Source organism: Leopardus geoffroyi, chromosome E3, assembly GCF_018350155.1.
Source record: "Leopardus geoffroyi isolate Oge1 chromosome E3, O.geoffroyi_Oge1_pat1.0, whole genome shotgun sequence".
In the NCBI taxonomy this organism is placed as follows: Eukaryota; Metazoa; Chordata; class Mammalia; order Carnivora; family Felidae; genus Leopardus; species Leopardus geoffroyi.
In genome coordinates this window covers 16269657-16294790 of record NC_059340.1, presented here as the reverse complement: position 1 = coordinate 16294790, position 25134 = coordinate 16269657, and the positions used below count along the sequence as shown (strand labels likewise).

At 41.7% G+C, this 25134-nt stretch overlaps 1 protein-coding gene across 9 annotated transcripts in view; it reads left to right on the top strand.

The window, feature by feature from the left end:
* ZNF713 (zinc finger protein 713) overlaps window positions 1–25134 on the top strand; it is a 48763-nt gene that overhangs the window by 11587 nt on the left and 12042 nt on the right. For 4 of the 9 annotated variants that reach the window (XR_006708045.1, XM_045460210.1, XM_045460211.1 and 1 more), the window contains exons 2-4: window positions 1761–1849; window positions 23439–23565; window positions 23903–23995. Coding sequence is in view for 8 of the 9 variants with exons in the window: in XM_045460210.1 (XP_045316166.1) it covers window positions 1761–1849; window positions 23439–23565; window positions 23903–23995 (309 nt within the window). In the remaining variant the exon portion in view is untranslated. The other 5 variants (XM_045460212.1, XM_045460214.1, XM_045460217.1 and 2 more) reach the window with 5 other exon arrangements.

Sequence of the window (25134 nt, the reverse complement as noted above, 5' to 3'; positions counted from 1 at the left end):
CCATCACTAGCTTTTGGGAGAAATTTTTCAGGCCAAACGTTGTGCACAGAAAAAAGAATGTTTTCTTTCATGCTTATCAGCAGATCAAGATATTTTGCTCTGTTGTTGATGTTGGTGAAAGTCTTCTGAAAATCTTTCACTAGGCACGGACCACATGTTTTCTATTCTGAGAAGAGGATGGGTAAGAACTAAAGCTAAAGTTTGTTTTTGGTTGATGGATCTGTATATATCTGCTTTTTGTAATGTGTGAATCTGAGAAATTCTAGAAATGCTTTTTGATTGTTTTTAAAAATTCCACACCATACTGTGAAGTATGAACAGATAGTTTGTATGTTTCTTTACAGACTCTCTGGGTCACTAAGTGACTGAGACTGCTGGACTTCTTTTGTAAGACTGGTGCATCTCATTACATGTGCTACACCTGATATAGTATCTCACAAGATTCCTGTCAGAAGGGAGATTTGAGTATCATAGTGAAGTCTGTTCATGAAGGACTGATGCCTTTAGGGGGAAAAAGTAATAGCCGCTTTGAGGAACCCCCACATGTCAACCTTGCATGAACAAGGCAAGATTCCAAGAGTGGCTGCCCTGAGAAGTCATTCTTGTGGATAGCCATTGGCTCCTGAGGTTCTCATCAGAGATGAAGCACTTTTAATACCTGGGAGTGAGTGATTGTTTTCCATAAGGCATTGGAAAATCAGCTTTCAGGGACTGACAAGGACACTGAAGCTGTTAGTACTGGTGTATCTCCTGACTGTCCTTCTAGAAGAAAGCAAAGTTTTGATGGCATTATAACTTAAGAACTGCAAAGAGGTGTGGTAATCCTGGTGGAAGACTGAATCCACATACTCAAACAGGAAGGTGAACATTTTGAAAAATGAGAAGAGTGAAATCTCCTTTGTGTATTAGAAAAATCATCTTTAAAGATTTTCTTTTTGAGTAATCTCTTCACCCAACATGGGGCTCTAACTCACAACCCCAAGATCAAGATGGCCCAGGAAGATCAGCTTAAAGAGAGTAAAGGAGAGAAGATCTCTGGAGTTTGAGTTTGGGGATGAATGTATCCCCTTAAAAATAAGATCAGGCTCTCAACATATGTTTTCTGTATCAGCTCATATCAGTGGTTTTCATCTCCTTACTTAGAAGTCACTTGGAGACTTTTGGGCGCCTGGGTGGCGCAGTCGGTTAAGCGTCCGACTTCAGCCAGGTCACGATCTCGCGGTCCGGGAGTTCGAGCCCCGCGTCAGGCTCTGGGCTGATGGCTCAGAGCCTGGAGCCTGTTTCCGATTCTGTGTCTCCCTCTCTCTCTGCCCCTCCCCTGTTCATGCTCTGTCTCTCTCTGTCCCAAAAGTAAATAAACGTTGGGGAAAAAAAATTAAAAAAAAAAAAAAAAGAAGTCACTTGGAGACTTTAGAATTTAAAATGCTGTTGCCCAGGGTCATCGTAGACCAATTTGTATAATATTGGATTTATCCAAATCTTAGCATTTGCATTTTCAGAACATCCCCCAAGTGTGTAGCCAGGGCTGAAATCACTGAACTTCCTTGAGCTTCCCATATGCCACAATAAGAGAAAGTCCTACACTGAATTCCTCAGTATGTTGGAAGAGCAAGAATGTCATGGTTAAGTTATCCAGCCTTTGAGCTTATGTCTTAGAGGGCTTCTCTCTAAACTGCCATCCTAACACAAAGCAAAAACTCTAAGAGTTAGTTTCAGTGTTATCACATATTGACCAGATGCTTCTTTGCTCTTTTTCTTAGTTATGCCCTCTCAGAATGTTATACTTTCCCAAAGAGGGAACATGGAAGAGAAGGAAATGAATGATGAATCACAGATAGTCAGGTCTCAGGTAAGTTCACTTTTATTCTCCTCGGAAATGCTGTTATAGTTCTAAGAATGTGGGCACTTTTATTTTTCAGTTCTCAGTTGTGAATCCAGAGCCCTTTAGACTTTTATGGCAAATGATAATCTCTGTAAGATGTTTCCCATTTGCCTTATATATCCTTTATAACTCTTCTCTCCTTCCAGTATTTTTACAAGATCATGGGCTCATGTCTGTTCTAGATGTTTTAAAGGAAACAAAAGAAGCCATTGACTATCTTTTAATCACCTTTTACTTAAACAGCTCACCGGACTTTAAACAACACTTGTCATTCTCTCTGTAAACAATGAATGATGCCCAAGTATGACTTTTTGGAGCTAATGACATTATTAAATATACCTGAGGACATCTGCCACAAGACAGTGTTTATCAAGAATCTCTTGTATCTCTTACAAAATCTGTTTAAGCCTGTTGTTACTATTCCATAATTTAAGTATTATGTAAAGTGATAAGGTGTAACTATGACAAGGAGTTGTTTCTATGAAAACTAGTTGAATGCTTTGGAAAGACCTTATAAATGCCACTTTTTTTTTTAATTGCTATCAAATTATGTGTGAGAAAACTGTAAAACACTGAAGTAAAATTATAAAAATCTCAGAGGATTCTACACTCGTATAATTTCCCAAGTGTCACTTGCTTGTTCCACTTTAATGAAACAAAAACTGATGTATTATGGGTATGGGCACTCAATCATTAAAATCACTCTCATAGAAGAGGCTTAGATTTGCATCAAAAGATGAGCAAATGAATATACATTTATAATTTCAAATGAAAATGTTTAAGATATCTTTTATGGATCTCAACTTTAACAGCTTTTTAGCTTAACACACCAGCTACCAGTATCAATTAATTCAGATAGGAGTGATGAAATTTGAAGTGGGGTTCATAAACAAATGGCTAAGAAAGAATTCTCAAGACTTTTTTTTTTTTTTTTTTTTTTTTTTTGGTGCAAAAAGGTGATTTTATTTAAGCACGAGGACAGGACCCGTAGGCAGAAAGAGCTGCACTGGGATTGGGAGGAGCAACTGATTATATACTTTTAAGTTTGTGGAGGGAGCGGGGTTAGATGAAGAAAAAATTAGTTTCTAAGGAATTTCTGTATGGTGAAAGCAGGGTCTTACTGGACCCTGAAGACTTAGCTATTGTCAAGATAAGGTTGCTTTTAGATTGTAATGAAATGTAAACATTAATGCACTAAGGCAGCCACAAACTCCTTGAGGAATTTTACACTCTACAGGTCTCTGGTATCTATCAGTGGTCTGCAAGCTGTAAGGGGATTTAATTTAAACTACATTTTTCTTGTCTTTGTTTCCCTCAACAGGAGGATTTCTCTTGTCCCAAATTATATGAAATAATCATTATCTGTAGGTAGCCAATAAATTCATTGGAGGAGATTTTTACAGGTCTACACCATACAGCACTTAAAAAAGTGTACTGTTGGATGCTCCTATGAGTGTAGAATGCAACAAAATACACCAGGTACTCAGAGAAGGGAGAAATCTGTTTGAGACCAGAATGATGAGGGTAGACTTCATGAAGAAGATAGAGTTTGAATTTGTGCTGATATTGGGTAGAATTTGGGGACTGAAGTAGACAGGAGCACTGCAGACAGGAAATAAAACTTGTGCAAGAGCAGGGACAATAAGAAGACTGGCAGCTGGAGCTGAGCGTTTATTTGGTACATTAGTGCTTTGGGAATCTTTGGGTTGCAGGGAATAGATTTATTAGGTTTATTCTTAATTATAAGGCTCCCCACAGACAGGAATAGAAAGACATCAAGAACTAAGGTGATATATCTGCTTCTTGGCATTCTAGCCAAAGAAGTTTGTTTTAATTTTCCAGAACCACTTATTATGTTAAGAAAGAAGATGATTCAGGGGCGCCTGGGTGGCGCAGTCGGTTAAGCGTCCGACTTCAGCCAGGTCACGATCTCGCGGTCCGGGAGTTCGAGCCCCGCGTCAGGCTCTGGGCTGATGGCTCAGAGCCTGGAGCCTGTTTCCGATTCTGTGTCTCCCTCTCTCTCTCTGCCCCTCCCCCGTTCATGCTCTGTCTCTCTCTGTCCCAAAAATAAAATAAACGTTGAAAAAAAAAAAAAAGAAAGAAAGAAGATGATTCAGAAGCACCTGGGTGGCTCAGTCACTTAAGTGACAGACTCCTGATTTCAGCTCAGGTCATGATCTCATGATTCATGAGATTGAGCCCTGTGTTGGGCTCTGCACTGTCAGGACAGAGCCTGCTTGGGATTCTGTCTCTGCCCCTCCCCTGCTAGTGCTCGCTCTCTGTCTCTCTGTCTCTGTCTCTGTCTCTCTCTCTCTCTCTCTCAAAATAAACTTAAAAAAGAAAAAAGAAAGATGGTTAATTCATCAAGTATTTTTTGAGCAGCTACTATGTACCAGAAATTGTGCTTGGCATCAGATACACATCAGTAAGCAAAATAGACGTTCCTAAATCCAAGTTGCTTAGAGTCTAACAGAAACGTCCACTCACTTGCAAATTGAGGTGTTTATTATACAAAATAAGAATAAGAGGCTGTGAATGTGCATTAGGGAATCAAGAAAAAACTCTCTGGGGAAGTGAAATTTAAGGTGAAATGTAAAGGTTATACAAGTGTTAAAAGAAGTAAGTGAAAAAGAGCATTTAACATCATGTGTAAAAGCTATGGGTGTATTTGAGAAGTTAAAAGAAGGCCACCATTGTTGGAGTGGAGGGAGGGAGAGAATGACTTGAGATAAGCTTGGAGAAGTATACATGGCCTAAGTATGCAGGACTTTCTTATGCAAGAAAAGTTTGGGTTTTATTCTAAATGAGGTAGAAAGTCTTGGGGGAATTTAAGCAGGATAGTAACATAATAATTAACTGAATTCCACTTTAAAGATCACCCAGATGTGTGCTATATAACAAATGAATTTTTGATAGGCAAGAAAGGAAGGGGGAGAGAACCACTTAGGAAGCTACTACCACATTGTAGATGATAGAAAATAATAACTTACAACTAGATGGAGAAGGGGCGCTTGAGTGGCTCAGTCAGTTTGTTACAGAATCAGGCTGGAACGCTGGCAGAAAAACCAAGCGACACTTGGAGACCTTGGTGGATTGGAGATTTATTTAACACCGGCGGGCTCAGAGGAGACCATTTCTCCAAAGATCTGAGCCCCGAATGCAAGCAGGAAGGGTAATTTATAGTTATCAGCCTCCATATTTGTGTGTGTGTTGGGGGAGGGAGGGTTGGTTTTCATGCCGCAGCAAACAAAGGAAGAACCCAGAGGAGGGGTCTCTAAGCTAGAGACCAGAGTTTGTTTTAGTCCAGTCAGCCATCTTTGTTGTACTTTATCCACTTCTCCAACATTCCCCCTTTTGATGCCTTTTAAAAAAACTTTTAGGGGGCGCCTGGGTGGCGCAGTCGGTTAAGCGTCCGACTTCAGCCAGGTCACGATCTCGCGGTCCGTGAGTTCGAGCCCCGCGTCAGGTTCTGGGCTGATGGCTCAGAGCCTGGAGCCTGTTTCCCATCCTGTGTTTCCCTCTCTCTCTGCCCCTCCCCCGTTCATGCTCTGTCTCTCTCTGTCCCAAAAATAAATAAACGTTGGGAAAAAAAAAATTAAAAAAAAAAAAACTTTTAGTAGGCATCACCTTTCAGTTTTATAGGTTGGTACTCTCAGAAGGCTAAGATATGGGCAGTAGTTTGGCAAGCAACAGTGTTTTCAATAAAATGTATCATGGCATTCAGTATACAGGGGCCAATGGATATAAGTAAAATTATGGAGAGGAGAGGCCCCATCAGGGCAGAAAGCCAGGATGCCCAATCCGTGAGATCCCATCCTTTCCATTGATTGATATTTTCCTGTTGTCTATGTTGAATTCTTTCCTTGAGCTCCTTAACCTTAGTTGTAACTATTCCTGACTGATTTATGAAATAGCAACATTCCTCCCCCAGAAAGATGCAATTCCCTCCTTTTTCTGAAGTGAGGAGGTTGAGGGCTTTCCTATTTTGGAGGGTCACTGCTGCCAGAGAGTTTATTTGGCTTTGTAAGGTTACGAGAGAATCTGCCACCTGTTCCATGTCTTCATTCAGCTCTTGAGATAGTCTATGGTACAGTCCTATGGATGAACCTGTGCCCCCTATTCCAGTCCCTATTCCTGTCTCAATTCCTGCTCCTATCAGAATGAGTAGCAGGATTACCTGTTTAGTCCAGGACTTGGGGCTAAAGGCTGTTAGGAACTGATCTTCAGTGTATATGGATATCTCTGGAGTTAGGAAGACGGAATAACATATCTGAGTCCAGTTGGCCTCTAAGCAATTGGTAGGCTGAATTAGAACATAGATAGAACAACCCAGGGGTTGAACATAGGGTTGTATTCCTCTTTAAGGTTATATTTCTTCTGTATAGAGAGTTACCATTCATACCTTCAGGGACTGTACAGATTAGATTGTCAGCATTTGTGAGACGGATCCCAGGGGCCAGGGGTCCAATTAAGACAGAAGTGTTGGTTTTGAGATTTTCAGAAGCTTCACAAGTCAAATGGATAGGAGTGGCTAAGTAAGCCCTTCTGCTGAGGGGCAAACACATCCAGCAGGTTTGGGTGTGATTATCTATTTTATGGAGGACTTGTAGAGTAGTGTTAGTCCAACACTGGAGTGGGGAATTGGTAAATATCTGATTGAAGCCTGAAAGGTTCAAACCCTGGTAGGCTGCTGGGGGAATGGTCACCTTTATGGCTTATATTACCCTATCCTGGGTATCCTTTATAAGCTTTTGAAGGGCTGTGTCTTGCATCCCTCCCCCGTCCGAGATCCCTCATTGAGGAAGGTAAGGTAAGGTAGCAAGCTTCCCTCTCTGGAGGCCCTTGTTGTGACATGGGTTCCTGACATTTTGGGTTATCTCTGTCATCCAATACTTAGTCCTTGGGGCACCGGGTGACTGACAGAGAGTGTTTCTCCCTTGTAGCGATCTTTGTGGAGGGAGGTGAAGGCGCTGAACGCCCTTGACCCCTTTATTGTCACATAACAATCCTGGGAGCAAAGTGGGTAAGCAACAGTTGAGAGGGTGAGAGAGGTTATCATAATATGCAGGCAATACTTAATAATCCTCCCATCCAGAGGAGGTATGTGAGACCCAGCATGCATCTTTTGTCTCATGTCCAGCTTGTTGGTGCAGTCTCTATCAGCCCAATAGTAAGAAGTAAGATTAGGTGGCGCCTGGGTGGCTCAGTCGGTTGACCGTCCAACTTCGGCTCAGGCCACGATCTCGAAGTTCATGAGTTCGAGCCCCGCATTGGGCTCTGTGCTGACAGCTCAGAGCCTGGAGCCAGCTTCGGATTCTGTGTCTCCTTCTCTCTCTGCCTCTCCCCCACTTGTGCTCTGTCTCAAAAATAAATAAATGTAAAAAAAATAATTTTTAAAAGTTGTAAGATTAGTGCTATGACACCAGTAAGGGGCAAGGGCTGGCAGAGTTGCATCCAAACCCCTGGGCTAGGTTCACGTGTTGATTCCTCAAGCTTCTGCTGTGCGCAGGACAGCCAGGGTGTGGCTGGAGCAGGGCTGGAAGTCTCAGGGGCCAGTGTCCCTTTTGAGGGTCAGTTTAAGCGGGTTGACTGGATCTGGATCACTTCGCCAAGTTGTGGGTTCTTCTGAGCTGGCCTTCTTAACTCTGTATTGATGGACCCATGGGGTAATACCTGAAACTTTAAGGGCTGTAGGAGTTGTTAGAATAACAGTATGAGGCCCAGTCCACCGTGGTTTAAGACGTTCCCTCTTCCAATCTTTGACCCACACAGAGTCTCCTGGCAGAAAGGGGTGAACGAGAGTCCCTAAGGAAATTGGGGCCCTCTCTATGGTGTATCTCTGTAACTTGTTTAGGACTACCCCCCAAGGTCTGGAGCTGTTCTCTTATTCCCTTGTCTCCAGTCTGGTGTAGGTCTCCTGAAAGTTTTCCTAAACATGGGGAGTCACTGATATAATAACTCAAAAGGGGAGAATCCTAGTGCCCCAGGCATGCATCAGGCATGCAAGAGGGCTAGCGGTAGTAAATCTGGCCATGGGCAATTAGTCTCTTGGTGGAACTTAGCCAGGGTTTCCTTGAGGGTTCAGTTCATCTGCTCTACTTTCCCTGAGCTCTGGGGTTGGTAAGCAGTGTGCAGTTTCCAGGTAATGTTAAGGGACTTTGTCAGGGTTTGTATAATGTCTGCCACAAACGCAGGTCCATTATCACTGTGTATGGTTAAGGGTAGACCAAACCGAGGCACAATCTCCCGTAGAAGAGCTTTGGCCACCTCGCGACTTCATTCTATTCTGATCAGGAATGCTTCGATCCATCCCGAATATGTGCAGATGATTACAAGAAGGTACCTGAATCCTTTATTTGGTTGTATGTCGGTAAAGTCCACCTCTAAATCTTCGAAAGGGGTGGCCTCCCTCCTTTGTGTGCCAGGCGGGGGCCATGGGGCAGACCAAGCATTGTTTTTGGCACACGTGACACATCGTTCACTGACAGCTCGGCATAATGCCAGCAGCTGGCTGATATAGTAGTTCTTTTTGAGGAGGGCCTCTGGTGCAGTTTTCCCTAGGTGCGTGAGTTGGTGATATTCCTTCACTAGGTGTTTTCCCATAGACAACGGGACAAAGATGTGCCCATTTGGCATGACCCACCATCCCTCTTTGCTTAATGTGCCCCCTTCTGTCGAGGCCCAACTTCTTTCCTCATTTGTGTACAGGGGCGGGGAGGCTTCCCTCTGGGGTGCAAGAGTCATAGTGTAGGGAGGAGCTTCACCTAGATCACCACAGGTGGCTGCTCTGGCTGTTTTGTCAGCCAGGCAATTTCCTTGAGATATGGGGTCATCTCCTTTCTGGTGTCCCTTACAGTGTAGGATAGCTACCTTGTCTGGGAGCCAAACAGCCTCAAGAAGCTTTAGTATTTCTTCCTTGTTTTTGATAGTTTTCTCTGCAGCTTTCCCTGCAGTAAGGAGGTCTTTTTTCTTTATAGATGGCCCCGTGTACATGCGCAGTAGCGAAGGCATACTGTGTAGATGTTAACTCATTTACCTTTGCTAAGGATGAGGGCTGGGGTTTAAGGCTTACAGTTCAGCTCATTGTGCTGACCATCTTTCTGGCAAAGCCTCAGCATCCAGAACTTCGGTGGTTGTGGTTACTTCATATCCTGCTCTTTGGCTGTCTTCTTGTAAATAGCTGCTCCCATTGCTGAACAGGGTGATCTCTGGGTTTGTTATAGCCTGGTCTTGGAGGTCCAGGCGGCTGGTGTAGACTTCATCCACTACTTCGGAACAGTCATGGTCGTGTTCTCCCTCTTCCGTGGGAAAGAAGGTGGCCATGTTTAGTGTTCTTACTGTTTTGAGAGTGACCCTTGGGTTTTCATAGAGAAGGCCTTGATATTGTGTCAGCTGAGAATTGGAGAGGAAATGATATCCTTGGGTACTCATGAGGGACATGACCGCGTGTGGGACCTTAACATTAAGTGTTTGTCCCAGTGTGAGTTTGTCTGCCTCCTTGATGAGCAGGACTGTGGCTGCCGCGCTCTGAGGCACAGTGGCCATCCTGCAGCCACAGGATCAAGTTTTTTTTGACAGTTAGGCCACTGGCCATTGCCAAGGCCCCATGCTCTGAGTGAGCACTCCAAGGGCTATTTTGTCCTTTTCATGTACAAAGAGGTTAAAGGGCTTTTCTGTGTCGGGCAAGCCCAGGGCTGGGGCTCGTCCCAGAGCCAACTTTATTTCTGTGAAAGCGGCCCTTGCCTCGTCAGTTCATGTGAGGGGCTCCCAGTCTGGCCCTCCCAACAGGTCATAGAGGGGCCTCGCTATGGTTGAGAATCCAGGGATCCAAATGCGACAGAACCCTGCAGCCCCTAAAAATTCACATAAGCCTCATTTTGTTTGGGGCTGTGGCAGTGTGGTGATAACCTTCTTCCTTTCCAGTCCTAGTTTTCTTTTTCCTTTTGTGAGGAGGAAGCCTAAGTATTGGACCTGCTGCTGGCAAATCTGTGCCTTTTTACAAGAGGCCCGTTACCCCAAGTAGGATAGGAGCTGCAGGAGGGCCTTTGTACCTTTCATACAGCCTTCTTGGGTGTCGCTGGCAAGGAGGAGGTCACCTACATATTGGAGGAGGACACACCCTGTGGTTTCCCTTGGAAAGCTGGTGAGGTCTGCAGCTAATTCTTCCCCCAAAAATGTGGGTGAGTTCTTGAAGCCTTGGGGAAGTCATATCCAGGTCAGCTGCATCTGGCACCCAGTAACAGGCTCAGTCCATTCAAAGGCAAACAGTGGTTGACTTTGAGGAGCCAGGCAGAGGCAGAAGAAAGCATCCTTTAGGTTGAGGCATGTAAACCATCTGGCTGACCCTGGAATTTGGCTGAGGAGAGTAAATGGGTTCAGAACCACTGGGTGTAAGGAAACAGTCACTTTGTTAATGGCCCTCAAATCCTGTACTGGTCTGTATCCTCCTCCTGGCTTCTTGACTGGCAAGAGTGGGGTATTCCAAGCTGATTGGCACTCAATTGGAATACCTTCCTCTCTGAGCTTGGTCAGGTGCTCTTGTGTACCCATTCTAGCCTCAAGTGGAAGGGGTTCTGCCTTTGTCTCTGAGGTTGGGCTCCAGGGATCAGGTCAACAATGATGGGGGCCCGACTCCAAGCTAGTCCAAGTGCATTATCTTCAGCCCATACAGAGGGGAATGTAAGCCTGAATTCTGAGGGGTTACAGGGTAGGGCCTGGGCACAGAATAGTCTCCATTCTTCCCTTGGCAGGGTAATCACCAAGACCAGGGTTTCCTTCTGCCTTGGGTTTAATTGGAGGCTAGTGTGTCCAGTGGGTTCAAAAGTTATCTGGCCCCAAGTTTGGAGAGCAGATCTTGGCCCAGGAGAGGAATCAGGCAGTCAGGTAAGTAGAGGAACTCATGCCAGACCTTGTGACCCCCAAGTTCACATTGTTGAGCTTGACAGAAGAGCTCTTGTATCACCCATGTCCCAGTAGCTCCAAGTATGGTTGCTGTCTTTTGGCTGAAAGGGGCTACCGGGGAAGTAACAACCAAGTGTTTAGTCCCAGTGTCAACCATGAAAGTTATTGTTCAGCTGCCTACTTTCATTTCAACCGTGGGCTCATGGGGGCCAAAAGAGAAAGAGACCAGTCCCCCTCAGTCTGATTCTATCCTGGCCAGACCAATGAGGTCCTCGCCTCGAGATTCCTGCCAATATCAGCTGGGTTTTGAGGGCCCCTTCCAATTCGGACATTCATTCTACCAGTGTCCCTTCTCTTTGCAGTATGCACGTTGGTCCTTTGCTAAGGGGGCTCTGGGCTTCCCCCTTTTTGGTGGTTGGGGTCTTCCCATCTTTGCAGTGTCTATTTCTTTCAGTGCTGCTGCAAGAAAGGTGGCCTTCTTTTTAGTCTTCTCTCCACTTCTCTTTTGGCTGCAACTTCTCTGTTCCTGAAAACTTTATTGGTGACCTCTATCAGCTGAGTGATATTCACCCCAGCAAAGCCCTCCAACTTCTGAAGTATTCTTCTGATATCTGGGGAAGCCTGTGCCACAAAAGAGGTATTTACCATTTGATGACTTTCTGGTGCCTGGGAGTCAAACGGAGTGTATACACGGTATGCCTCACATAGTCTTTCATAGTAGTGTCTGGGAGACTCCCCAGGCTGCTGTGTGACTGACAATATTTTAGTCATGTTCATGGGATTTTTGGCTCCAGTTCAGATTCCCCGAAGGAGGGCTTCCTGGTATTGTCAGATGTGGGCTTGTCCTCCTCCTGTGGTGAAATCCCATGTTGGGCATTGAATCAGGGGCAGCAGCTTGAGCCCAGACGGCAGGGTCATTGATCCCCAGAGGTGCGTGATCTTCTGGGTACTGTTATGTTTCTCTCATTCTTCTTCTTTCTTCTGTATTAAACAGAGTACAGAGTAACTGTTGACAATCTTCCCAAGTCGGTTAGTGGGTCTGGAAGAGGGACTCCATCAAGTCGACCATTGCTTGTGGCTTTTCAGAGTATGATGGAGTGTTATGTTTCCAATTGAGGAGGTTGGTTGTAGAGAAAGGTTGATAATAATACATCATGGAACAGCTGGGCTGGACTATTCTGTCCTCATTCTGTCTTTCAGGCTCTTTCGTCTCCTTTACAGGCATTTGGAGAGTGTTAGGTCTGGGTCTGGGGCACAGTCTGGCTGCTGGCCCTTGTAGGGAGGGTTCTCTGGGTCTGGGTGGGGAGGAGGGATGGGTGGCAGCAGCAGCGGAGGAGGAGAGACAGACAGGGGTGGAGAGTTTCAAGCTCAGGGGAAGGGGGGAGGGAGCCCAGTGAGTCATAGGTGGTGGAAAGATGGGATCTTCCTCTGGGTCTCCTGCAAACACTAGGGGAGTGGTGGATTGCTTCTTTGGCTCCCTGGGTGAGTCTTTGGATAAAACAGCTCAAACCTTTGCCTGGCTCTGCTTGCTATGGATGAATTGCACCCAAGGCAGAGGATTTCAGGCAATTTCAAGCCAGGAGTTGATGTATGGAAACTGATCAGGATGACCTGGGTTCCCAGTGACTATCAGCCAAACCTGCTGCACTATTTGAGCATCTAATATCCCTTCCAGGGGCCATCCTACATTGAATATGGGCCATTCTAGTTCACAAAAGGTCCTTAACTTCCCAGGTGTCATTTTGACCCCGTAATCACCTGAAAATCCCTTTTTAAAATTTTTGAGCATGACCTCTAAAATCATAGGCTTACTCTATTTTGACCCCATTATTAATTCCTTTCTTGTGTTCGGTGTTGCAGAGACAGACAAAGGGAGGGTATTCCCTCAGATGAGAGGACCAATCAGATACTCCACTGGTCGCGTTCCCAAGGGAAACTTTAGGTGAGGCTTGGCTGTAGTGAACTCAGCTTTGTGACTTGCAATTGGAGTCTATTCTGATGCCGCCCTGGACTGTATGCTTTCACCACGATACAGGAGAGCCCACTCAGACTCCGTAGACTTTTGGGGACCTTAAGGGTGCCTGTCCATGGAGCTACAAACTCAAACTCGACTGGCAAGCCTGGCTGAGCCGCACATTCACTCACACACACACACACACACACACACACACACACCAGAGGCTATTACATTCCCTCCTGCAAAATTTTCTACCCGTGAGAGTGCTAAAGTCTCTGGGGAGTGATCAGGTTCCCCCATCCACCCTTTTGGATGGGCCTGACTACTTTGGGGCCCCGGCCTTACTGGTTCCGACGTCAGGTCCAGGTCCTCACCTACCAGTCTCTTTGAGTCCGGTAGGAATGATGGAGCGGGGCCAGCCTGAGGCGACCAAATAGGAGACTGCCAAAATTCAGGCAGGGCGTGCCTTCTTTGCGATTCCTCGCTCTGTCACCGCCTTACCGTTCTTCCAAACCGGTGGCAACAATGGGACAGCACGGTTGGGTTTCCTGGTCAGGCAACCAAATATGTTACAGAACCAAGCTGGAACACTGGCAGAAAAAACAAGTGGCACTTGGAGATCTTGGTGGTTCAGAGATTTATTTAACACCGGCGGGCTCAGAGGAGACTTTCTCCAAAGATCTGAGCCTGAATGCAAGTGGGAAGGGTAATTTATAGTTGTCAGCTTCCATATCTGTGGGAGTTTTCATGCTCACAGCAAACAGGGCAAGAAGAACCCGGAAGAGGAGTCTCTAAGCTAGAGACCAGAGCTTGTTTTAGTCCCGTCGGCCATCTTTAGTGCAGCACTTTATTCATTTCTCCAACAATAAGACTTCTGATTTTAATAAAAACAGAGCAAGGACCCTTACTCGGGGCTCTTGTCTCCTCAGAACATTAGCCTCTCTCACGTTTTAATTCTGCGACCTGCTCTCTTACTGAACAAGAGAGAACTCTAGACCCAGGATCTATGACACTCAAACACCATGATTGTCACATAAGGAAGCACTGAATATTTTTTGAAAAATAGAAATTTGTGGGGCGCCTGGGTGGCTTAGTCAGTTAAGTGTCCAACTCTTGGTTTCAGCTCAGGTCATGATCTCACAGTTCATGAGTTAGAACCCTGTGTCAGACTCTGCTCTGACAATGTGGAGCCTGCTTGGGATTCTCTCTCTCTCTCTCTCTCTCTCTCTCTCTCTCTCTCTTTCTCTCTCTGTCAAAATAATTAAGTAAACTTTAAAAAAGAAAGAAAGAAAAATAGAAATTTTCATATGATGAAGATTGTTATCTCAAACCAGTGATGAAAAGATAGTTTATTCAATAATTGATGTTGGCATTTCTGGAGAGCCATCTGGAAAAAGGTAAAGTTGAATCCATACTTCATACTTTACATCAAAATAGTCTGCAAACAAAACAGGTGAACATGGGAGGGGCAGGTGGGAAGAGAGAGACAAACCATAAAACAGACTCTTAACTATAGAGAACAAACTGAGAGTTGCTGGAGGGGAGGTAGGTGGGAGGATGACGGGTGATGGGTGATGAAGGGTGATGGGTGTTAAAGAGGGCACTTGTGATGAGCACTGGGTATTCTATGTAAGTGATGAATCACTAAATCCTACATGTGAAACTAATATTACAGTATATGTTAACTATTTGGAATTTAAAACTTGGAAGAAGAAAAAGAATAGTCTTCAAATGGGTCAAAGATTTAAATATGAAAAATTAAGCCTAAAAGTATTACAAGAAAAAATGGAAGTTGTAACACCAGACACCATAAAATAGCTAGAAGAAAAAAAAGATGGCAAGCTCCTTGACATTGGTCTTAGTGATATTTTTTGGGATCTGACTCCAGAAACAATGGCTACAAAAGCAAAAATAAACAGATGGGACTACATCAAACTAAAAGGATTATGCACAGTGAAAGAAACCATCAACAAAATTAAAAAGGTACATATTAAGGCACTTGGGTGGCTTGGTCAGTTGAGCATCTGACCTTAGCTCAGGTCTTGATCTCACGGGTGAGTTCAAGTCCCCATCTGGCTTCCTGCTGTCAGAGCAGAGACCGTTTCAGATCCTCTGCCCCCCTGTCTCTCTGAACCTCCCCACTTGCTTTCTCTTCTCAAAAATAAATAAATATTTTTTAAAAATAAAATAAAACAAAATAAGAAGGAACCTACTGAATGGGAGAAGATATTTGCAAATAACATATCAGATGATGGGTTAATATCCAGAACATATAAAGAACTCATACAGCTCAGTAACAGAAAAACAAGCAACCTGATTTTAAAAATGGACAGACGATCTGAATAGACATTTTTCCAAAGAAGACATACAGAAAGCCAATAGGCACATGAAAAGATGCTCGACATCACTAATTATCAGGGAAATGCAAACCAAAATCACAATGAGATATCACCTCACACCTGTCAGATTGACTATTATCAGAAAGACAAAAACTAACAAGTGTTGGCAAGGCTGTGGAGAAAAGGGAACCCTTGTGCACTGTTGGTGGGAATGTAAATTAGTGCAGCTACTGTGGAAAACAGTATGGAAGTTCCTCAAAAATTAAAAATAGGAGCACCTGGATGGCTCAGGCAGTTAAGTGTCCAATTCTTGATTTCAGCTCAGGTCATGATCTTGCAGTTCATGAGATCAAGCCCCACATCGAGCTATATGCTAACAGCACAGAGGCTGCTTGGGATTCTCTCTCCCTCTCTCTCTGCCCCTCCCTGGTTCATGCATGTGATCTCTCCCTCCCTCTCTCTCTCTCTCTCAAAATAAATAAATAAACTCTTTAAAAAATTTAAAAATAGAGCTACCATACAACCCAGCAGTTCCACCTCTGGGTATCTATATGAAGAAAACAAAAACACAAAGTCAAAAAGATATATGCACCCCCTATGTTCTTTGCAGCATTGTTTGTAATAACCAAGATATGGAATCAACCTAAATGTCCCATCAATGGATAAAGAAGATGTAGGGGGCTCCTGGGTGGCTCAGTCAGTTGAGCGTTAGACTCTGGCTCAGGTCATGATCTCACAGTTCATGGGTTGGACCCCTGCATCAGGCTCTGTGCTGACAGCTCAGAGCCTGGAGCCTGCTTCAGATTCTGTGTCTCCCTCTCTCTCTGCCTCTCCCCTGCTTGCACTCTGTGTTTCCCTGTCTCTCAAAAATTAATAAACATTTTAAAAAAGATGTAGTGTGTGTGTACATGTATGTATGTATGTGTGTGTGTGTGTGTGCACAAGGGAATACTAGTCAGCCATAAAAAAAATGCAGTCTTGCCATTTGTGACAACATAGATGGACTTCAGGAGTATTATGCTAAATGAAATGAGTCCAAGAAAGATAAATACTACATGACTTCACTTATATTTGGAATCTAAAAAACAAAACAAATGAACAAGCAAAAAAAAACCCCAAAACTCATAGATACAGAGAACAGATTGGTGGTTGCCAGAGGGGAGGGGAGTTGGGAGGTGGGCAAAAAGAGTGAAGGAGATAAAGAAATATAAGCTTTGAGTTATAAAATAAGTCATGGGGATGTAATGTACAGTGGGGGGATTTTAGTCAATAATATTATATTACAAATTTGAAAGTTGCTAAGAAAGCAAAACTCATCACAAGAAAAAAAAAGTGTGGTAACTTTGCATGGTGACGGATGATAAGTAGACTTAATGTGGTGATCATTTTGCAATGTATACAAATGTCAAATCATTATGTTGTATACCTGAAACTGACATAATGTATCTCAATTATACATCAATTTAAAAAATGGGAGAATTCCTTCACTGAGGAAAGGTTTTATAATTACTGGGAATCCAGAAACCATAAAAGAAAAGATTGATGGACTCAACTCCTTAAAAATACCCAAAAAGTCTGCATGATAAGAAAACTATAAGCAAAGTAAAAAGACATTGTCAAATGATGAAAAACATTTTGCCACTCAAATTAACAGTGGGCTAATTTTTGAAATATATAAAACATGTCTCTAAATCAATAAGAGATTATGAATCCAATAAAAAATGTACAAATAACATAAAAAGACAATTCACAGGAAAGAAAATTCAGGTAGATCCTAAAGAAAATGTCAAATATACTCGTAACAAGAGAAAGTTTAAATTAAAACTAGAGAAGCTTAAAAAAAATAAATAAAACTAGAGAAGCTTGATATTTTATCACCAAGCTTCACATGTGCCATGAGTTTGATATTTCCACAAGCTGGTCACATAATCTCTTGGCAAAGCTTTGGGGAAACAGGCACTCTCTTACATTGCTGGTATAAGTGTGTGGCAACTTGCCTTTTCAGAAAAGTGGCCAAAACATCTCCCATCAGAAACACTTCGTTTACAGTGTGACTTTGATACTCATTGCATCAAGAGACATTGAGGTGTGTATTCCCTCCGATGACTCTGGGCAGGTCTGTGACCAGTGGAAGTAAAGCTTTGTGACTTCAAAGGCAAGTCAAAAAGCAGTAAGTCTTCCACCTCATTCTCTTGGGATACTTGCTCTAAATCCAGCTACCTTGCCATTAAGAGCACCAGACAGTCCTTGGAGAAGCCCACCTGAAGAGGAAACAACATCCTCAAAGAAGAAATAATGGGCAATGTTGTCACCTTCATAATAAGGAAAATAGGAAATATACTTAATGAACCCAATGATCTATCTAAGGAGATTTTCACGTTGAAAATTGAAATCCCTGATTGCTTTAGCTTCTGGCTACCTAAAGTAAAATGTAAAAGGAAAAATATAGGCTAAAAAAAGGTCCATTAAATATAAAGAAACCGAGAGTTACTGGATTTGAAAATGAAACTTTCCCATTCACACCTCTCAACATGTGCACAGTTCAGCTACATTTTAGAACTACAATGAACGGCTATTTACTTGAATGGGGATACCTCCAGTGATTATTTCTGTGCCTTTCCTACCACTGTAAATTGGGGGTGGGGGGAGGAGTTCAGGATGGGACCAAATAACTACTTCTTTAGTTCACAGGTCATAGTATAGACAGAAATCATTCAAGGAACCAAACATGAGGAACTACACTCTAAGATCCTTATCTGTATGTGGACCTAATTTAGATGACAAGATCCTGGACTTCAAACTGATGCCATAATGGAATGAAACTTGGGGGCTTAGGGGAAGAAGATGGGTATATTTTGCATGTGGGAGGAATGTGAATTTTTATATTCTAGAAGATATACTGTGGCAGAGAGTATTTTCCACAAATGGCATAATCTCTCCCATCCCACAGACTCCTCTTATAATGTGACTTGAAAACTCTTTCCATCTGAGCTTGGGTGGCTTAGTTAAGCATCCAATTCCTCATTTCAGCTCGGGTCATGATCTCACAGCTGTGAGATTGAGCCCCACATAGGGCTCTGTATGGAGTGTGGAGCCTGCTTAAGATTCTTTCTCTCCCCTCCCTCTGCCTCTCTCTCTCTCTCCAAAAAAAAAATTTAAAAAAAAGAGAAAAAAGAAAGAAAGAAAGAAAGAAAGAAAGAAAGAAAGAAAGAAAAGGAAGAAAAGAATGAAAGAAAGAAAAAGAAAGAAAGAAAGAAAGAAAGAAAGAAAGAAAGAAAGAAAAGAGAAAGAAAGAAAACGAAAGAAAGAAAGAAAGAAAGAAAGAGAAAGGAAGAAAGAAAGAAAGAAAGAAAGAAAGAAAGAAAGAAAGAAAGAAAGAAAGAAAGAAAAAGAAAGAAAGAAAACTTTCCATTAAGAGGTAAGGGTCTGTATCTTCCCCTTGGATCTGGGCAGTTTCATAGGCTTGTGACTATAGTGGAAGTGAACAATGTGACTGCTGAAGCTTGGTCATAAAAGGTGGTCCTTTTGAGAATTTTACACTCAGGATCCAACTACTATCCCATGAAGAAGTCAGAAGCACCTTGTTGAGACACCCATGCAGAGAGAAACTGAGACCCCTGTCTGAGCACCATCTGACAGCCAACTTGTCAGCCATATGAGCAAGCCATCTTACAAGTGATTCCTACAGCCCAAAGTTGAGCCATCCCAGCTGAAACCAAATGGGACAAAGATGAGCTAATCTCGTTGAGTCTTGCCCATGTTTCAGATTTTGTAAACAAAATAAATGATTGTTCTTTTGAGCTACTAAACTTTGGAGTAGTTTGTTATGCAACAATAGATTGTTATAGCATGTAAATTGATAGAACCTTTATAAAAGATCAGTTTGACAATATATATCAGAATTACAGATTCATGGGGCGCCTGGGTGGCGCAGTCGGTTAAGCGTCCGACTTCAGCCAGGTCACGATCTCACGGTCCGTGAGTTCGAGCCCCGCGTCGGGCTCTGGGCTGATGGCTCAGAGCCTGGAGCCTGTTTCCGATTCTGTGTCTCCCTCTCTCTCTGCCCCTCCCCCGTTCATGCTCTGTCTCTCTCTGTCCCAAAAATAAATAAAAACGTTGAAAAAAAAATTAAAAAAAAAAAAAAAAGAATTACAGATTCATGTATTCTTTTACTAGATATCCTATTTTGGGAAATTGATTCTTCAGACAGACTTGTTCACAGTTGCAAAATAATATACATACAAGATAATTCATTGCAGCATTATTTATAATAGCAAGAGTAGAAAATAACTAAAGTGTTTTTAATACACTGGTTAAATAAATTGTGCAACATTCACACAAGAGAGATCCTTGTAGCCATGAAAAAGAATGAGATAGATAACCATGAACTGATGTGGAGGAATTTCCAGGATAAACTGTTCAGTGAAAAAATCAAAATACAAGAGTATCTATAGTGCACTATTTTTTGTGTAAGAAAGAAGAGGAAATAAAAACATACATATATGTATATTTGCTCATTTGAGAAAAAAGGAACACCAGGTTGAAATTTAGTCTGAGATTGGTTGCCAATAGGGCTTGAATGAGAATGGGTGAAAAAGAAAGAGGGAATGGCAGGGAGAGGGAGAGAGTTTGCAGGGAGGGCCTACAATCGAATACAAGCAGAAACAAATGAACTAAACTGTATTTCAAATTACTGACATAACCACACTTAAGGAATCAGGCAGGAAAAGGAATTAACCTTTAAACCTAAATTATTGGACTCTACTCAGAGACTAAAAGCAAAAGCAACTGCAAATACAGAGCTCTAAGTTGTAGGTTTCTTTTGTGCAGAGGCATGAGTTAGCGTGAAAAGAGATGATAAATAAACTCTGCCATGTTGGATTGGAATTAGAGGTATCAGTGTAATCTCATAATATATACAGCTAAGTATAGAAATGGTTATAGAGTTGTATTTGTGTTCATGTATACATACATCATTATATACATACCTCTATTTCCCAGGTACAACCACTTAGAAGGCCTAAAACCAGTAACATTCTAGTAGCATTGAACACACCTAGGCTCCACATCTTGGTTTTTATTTTTTTATTTTTTTTTCAACGTTTTTATTTATTTTTGGGACAGAGAGAGACAGAGCATGAACGGGGGAGGGGCAGAGAGAGAGGGAGACACAGAATCGGAAACAGGCTCCAGGCTCTGAGCCATCAGCCCAGAGCCTGACGCGGGGCTCGAACTCACGGACTGCGAGATCGTGACCTGGCTGAAGTCGGACGCTTAACCGACTGCGCCACCCAGGCGCCCCCCACATCTTGGTTTTTAAATGCCACTCTCCATTAAGAGAAAGTAGACATAACACTCCGTATTTGACCAATAGAACAGAACATGATACACGGCAGCCCTACAGATCCTTTGGTTAGAAGCAGAGCCGCTCAGTGTTTGACCACTAGAAGGAACCATGGATCCTTGAAGAAATTGTTAATTCCATCCTTGGGACAGAAAAGCGCAAAATGTACCTTGAAAGAACATTTTTATGTCCCCAAAAAGTAAAGTGCTCAGAGAATGATAGGGAAATGTTGAAGGACACAGAGCCAGTTTGAAGGGCTCCTCCCAACTAAATTTAAGACAATCTGAGCATTAAAATAAATCGTGATAGTAAATGATTATAACTTACTGAATAAAATAAATAAGTAAACCCACCTGATACAAATTAATGAATGAGAAGGGAAACCTCTTCATCACAGTAGAAAGCCAACTTATACAAAGAATGATGGGATTAGAAAAGTAAGCAACCATCATAAATGTAATTCATTCAGGCAAGAAGTATCAGTGCCAAAACTAGTGGATGGAAGTTTAAGGAACAAGATATTTACATAGTCTCAAAGTATCTCCCCCACAAGATACTTAAAAATTTCAGGATGAAATAGTAATTTTCTAGTAGAAATTGCTGGTAGATAACCACCTTAACCAAATTATCAAAATTGCTGGTAATGGAACGAGTCAATAATGTGTACCTTCTGATAGGATTCACCGAGAATCCGGTATCCCTTCCGTACTACCTCTGCCAAAAGTGTGTGGTGTCAATCTACTCCTGAGGAGACATTAGACAAGACCAGAGTTTTATTCTCAAAATAACTAGCTTATACTTTTCCAAATATCTATGTTATGAAATTTAAAGAAAGACTCAGTAACTGCTGCAGAGTAAAAGAGACAAAAGATAGAAGACAAATGTAGTACATGGTCTTGAAATTTCTTTTGTTATAAAGGACATTATTAGGACATTTCATGAAATCGGAATTAGTATATAGTTTAGACAACAGTATTGTGTCAGTGCTAATTTCCTGATTTTGATCATTGTGCTATTGTTACATAAGAGAATCCCTTGTTTAGAGAGTAAACACTGAATTTTTTAGAGGTAAAGGGGCATCATGTCTGCAACTTACTCTTAAACGGTCCAGAAAAATTATAGAAAGAAAAAGGTAGAGGAGAGGGAGGAATTTTTTTTTATTATTGCAGCTTTTCTTTAAGTCTGAAGTTATGTCAAAATTTTTTAAGTTTAAAAACTATACTGAGGGGCCCCTGGGTGGTTCAGTCAGTCAAGCATCCAACTCTTGATCTCAGTTCAGGTCATGACCTCACAGTTTGTGACTTTGAGCTGCAAGTAGGGCTCTGCGCTGAAAGCACGGAGCCTGCTTGGGATTCTGTCTCTCCCTCTCTCTTTGCTCCTGCCCTACTTATGCACCTGGTCTCGCTCTCACTCTCTCTCTCTCAAATTAAATAAATAAACTTTAAATAAAATGAAAAAAAAAAACAATCTATACAATATGTTACATTTGAGGTAAAAAAAAGTGGGAGAAAATAAAAATCCATATTCATATTTGCATAAAGAATTTTGGGGAAATACACTAAAAATTATAAATAGTGATTATCTATTGGGAGCAAGAGCTAGATAGAGAGGAAAGAAGCCTGGGAGAGAGATTTTTTTTTAACTACTTTTTATATGTTTTTGTCTATGAACTATATTAATATTAATACATTATCTACCTAAAAATAGAATTCAAATAAGGATATTTTTTAAAAAGAATAAAATAGAAGAAACAGGTAACCAAGTGAAAAATCATTAGAAAGTATAGAAGGAAATAAAAAGTACTAAATAAAACAGCCAAAAAAGAACTACAAATGCAGGTATTAAAAAATGTAGACTATAATAAATTAATAGTTTTCCTCACCCTGGTACTGCATGCAAGAAGCATGGGGAAAGTAGAATGGAAATTAGAAATAAAAGTCACAAGAGGAAAGATGTTTGTAGAAGCAGAAAACACATCTTTGTGGTATGATGGAAAGAACATAGTCTTAGAATAAGATTGAAGATAAAATCCAGTTCCTGCTATTTACTAGCTGTATGTCCTTGGATAAATTATTTAACTTCTTCCAGCTTTGGTGACTCATCTCTAAATTGTCTATGTCACTTAATTGAAAGATATTTTAGAAGGATATGTTATCAAAGCATGAAAATTAATATAAGTAAAATGCCAGAACTGTATTTAAATATCGACTATTACCTTATGGGGGAAAGGACTTATTTGTAACACTACACTCATTCTGATGGGTTGAGGAGTTATTATACCCATGAAATGGGTGGTATTTGGTGGGGGTGGGAGACGGTTAGGTAGTAAGGGAAGAGGGGGAGGTATATATATTGTTTGTATGTGCCTGTGTTTGTATGGTGTGTCCCTTAAAGCAAAAGGATTGTTAAAAAGCACTGACAGTGGAGGAAATTTAGAAGTCACCCTTTTTTATTTGAATTTCCTACCTGTAACAAGATAGTTTCTTTTTCTGATCCCCACATGCACCATGTGTCTTCTATTCTCAACCTGTTTGCCCTTGCTGCTTTTTTTTTTCCAACCCACTGGAATACTTTCTCTTAATTCTGTCTGAAATTTAAAAATCTGTTAAGGATCTGTTGAGAATACACAAAATCCACCAACTTGACACCTCCTTACACCTCAGTATTTCTACTGATCCTGGATTCTTTCATTTCTGAAATCTTACAGCATGAATTTCCTATAGTTTTTCAATTGTTTAGGTGAGGAGAGTCTTTCCCTTGCAACAAACTGTAAAAAACTTAAAAGCAAGCATTATTTCATGCATGTCTTTATGTCTGTCTTAAAAGTTGATAGGTAGTAATTGTTGTTTTAAAATTTTTGACCTAAATTACTCAAGAGAGAGCCTTGAAGACTGGCAGCTCAACAGTTCAGACATCCTAACCTTTGCCACTGCCACTGTTGCACCTTTGCCCTTTCCCCAAAGGGCCCCTGTAAAAAGCAGTGTCTGGCTAAGCAGGGTGTTCTTGATATTTCAGGAATCACTGACGTTCCAGGATGTGGCTGTGGACTTCACACGAGAGGAGTGGGACCAGCTCTACCCTGCTCAGAAGAATCTTTACCGAGATGTGATGCTGGAGAACTACAGGAATCTGGTCGCACTGGGTAAGGATGTTGCCCCTGTAAAACTAGAAACCATTCTAAAGGGGTTTGTTTCCTTAAGTAGTGAAAATTTCCAAAGCTTTTGTGAATATAGTTCAGGCCAGGACAGAATGCTAATCAATGCTTGGAGACAGAGGACCTTTGTTTCCTGCTGTTTCTCCTCAGGTAAAAGGTCTTGACTTTGTTGAGTTTGAGATGAGTAAGCTTTATTTTGCTGCCTCTGAAGTTTCCCCTTTCCAAATCCAGAGGCTCTAAAGACTAAAAAAGTTGGAAATGAGTTCTGAGAGACAGTTTTGTTCCCAGTATAAACTTCTATGGCATACATTTTTCCCATGAATAGGGCATCAACTTTATAAGCCAGAGGTGATCTCTCAGTTGGAGCAGGAGGAGCAATGGATGATGGAAAGAGGCAGCTCAGGGGACATTCGTGCAGGTGAGGAGCAAGCATTTGGGTATTTGCTGCTCAGTAAAGAGAAGCAGTCACTTTTGAAATATTCAACTGAGTGTGCTCCAAATCTCTGCCTCTGGGATTTAAAGAATACTGAGGACTTTTTAAATTCAGTTTATGTTTGACTTTTTTCCAAAGTGGAAATGGCTCTTTTTTTCCGATTAAACAGATAATATATACTTACTATTTAAAAATTTACACAACACAAAAGTTACTTTCAAGGTATTAATTTTAACATTCATAAATACCTTGGTGTTATAAATCTCCACATAACATTTTCTGGTCTTTATTCATACATCCTCTCTCAGTATTCTTTAAATCTTTCTTTTCCATGTCAAAGATCCTCTGCCATTTTTACCTACTTTTCATTCTTTTTCCTTTTATTATCAAACTCTTTAAATTTGCCTAAAACCCATAACCTGAATTTTAATTCTTTAGATTATCTGTGTGATATGACCCCTATCCTACCTGTACTACTAAAATTGTTTACTTGGAGATTACCACTAACTTCCTATCAGTCAAATCCAGTGGCAAAAAAAAAACAAAAAACAACAAAAAAACAAAACTAACGGTTATTGTCTCCTATGACTTTGTTGCATTCGATTGTGTTCGCTTTACTTTCTTGAAATTTTCTTCCACCCTGGGTTGTGATACACACAATTCTTGTCTCTTGTAGTCTCAGTCTTGTATCTCTACCTGCTTCTTTCACTACCTTCTGTCCCTTTTCATTCTTCTAAAGGTATGTATTCCTACAGACGTGGTGCTCAACTCTGCAGCACATCGCTTTAAAATAGCCCTTCTGTGTCATTTTCCCATGTCTATATTTCTAGCCTCAGTATTTCACCCACATTCTCTTCCAAGATTTCAGATTATATTTTTGTTTATGAATGTCATGCCATTATTTTAATTATTTCAAAACCTGGATTTGTTGACTTTATACTCTCTCTTTAAAGTATCTCTTTATTTTTATTCAATATATGAAGTTTATTGTCAAATTGGTTTCCATGCAAACACCCAGTGCTCATCCCAAAAGGCGCCCTCCTCAATACCCATCACCCACCCTCCCCTCCCTCCCACCCCCCATCAACCCTCAGTTTGTTCTGTTTTTAAGAGTCTCTCATGCT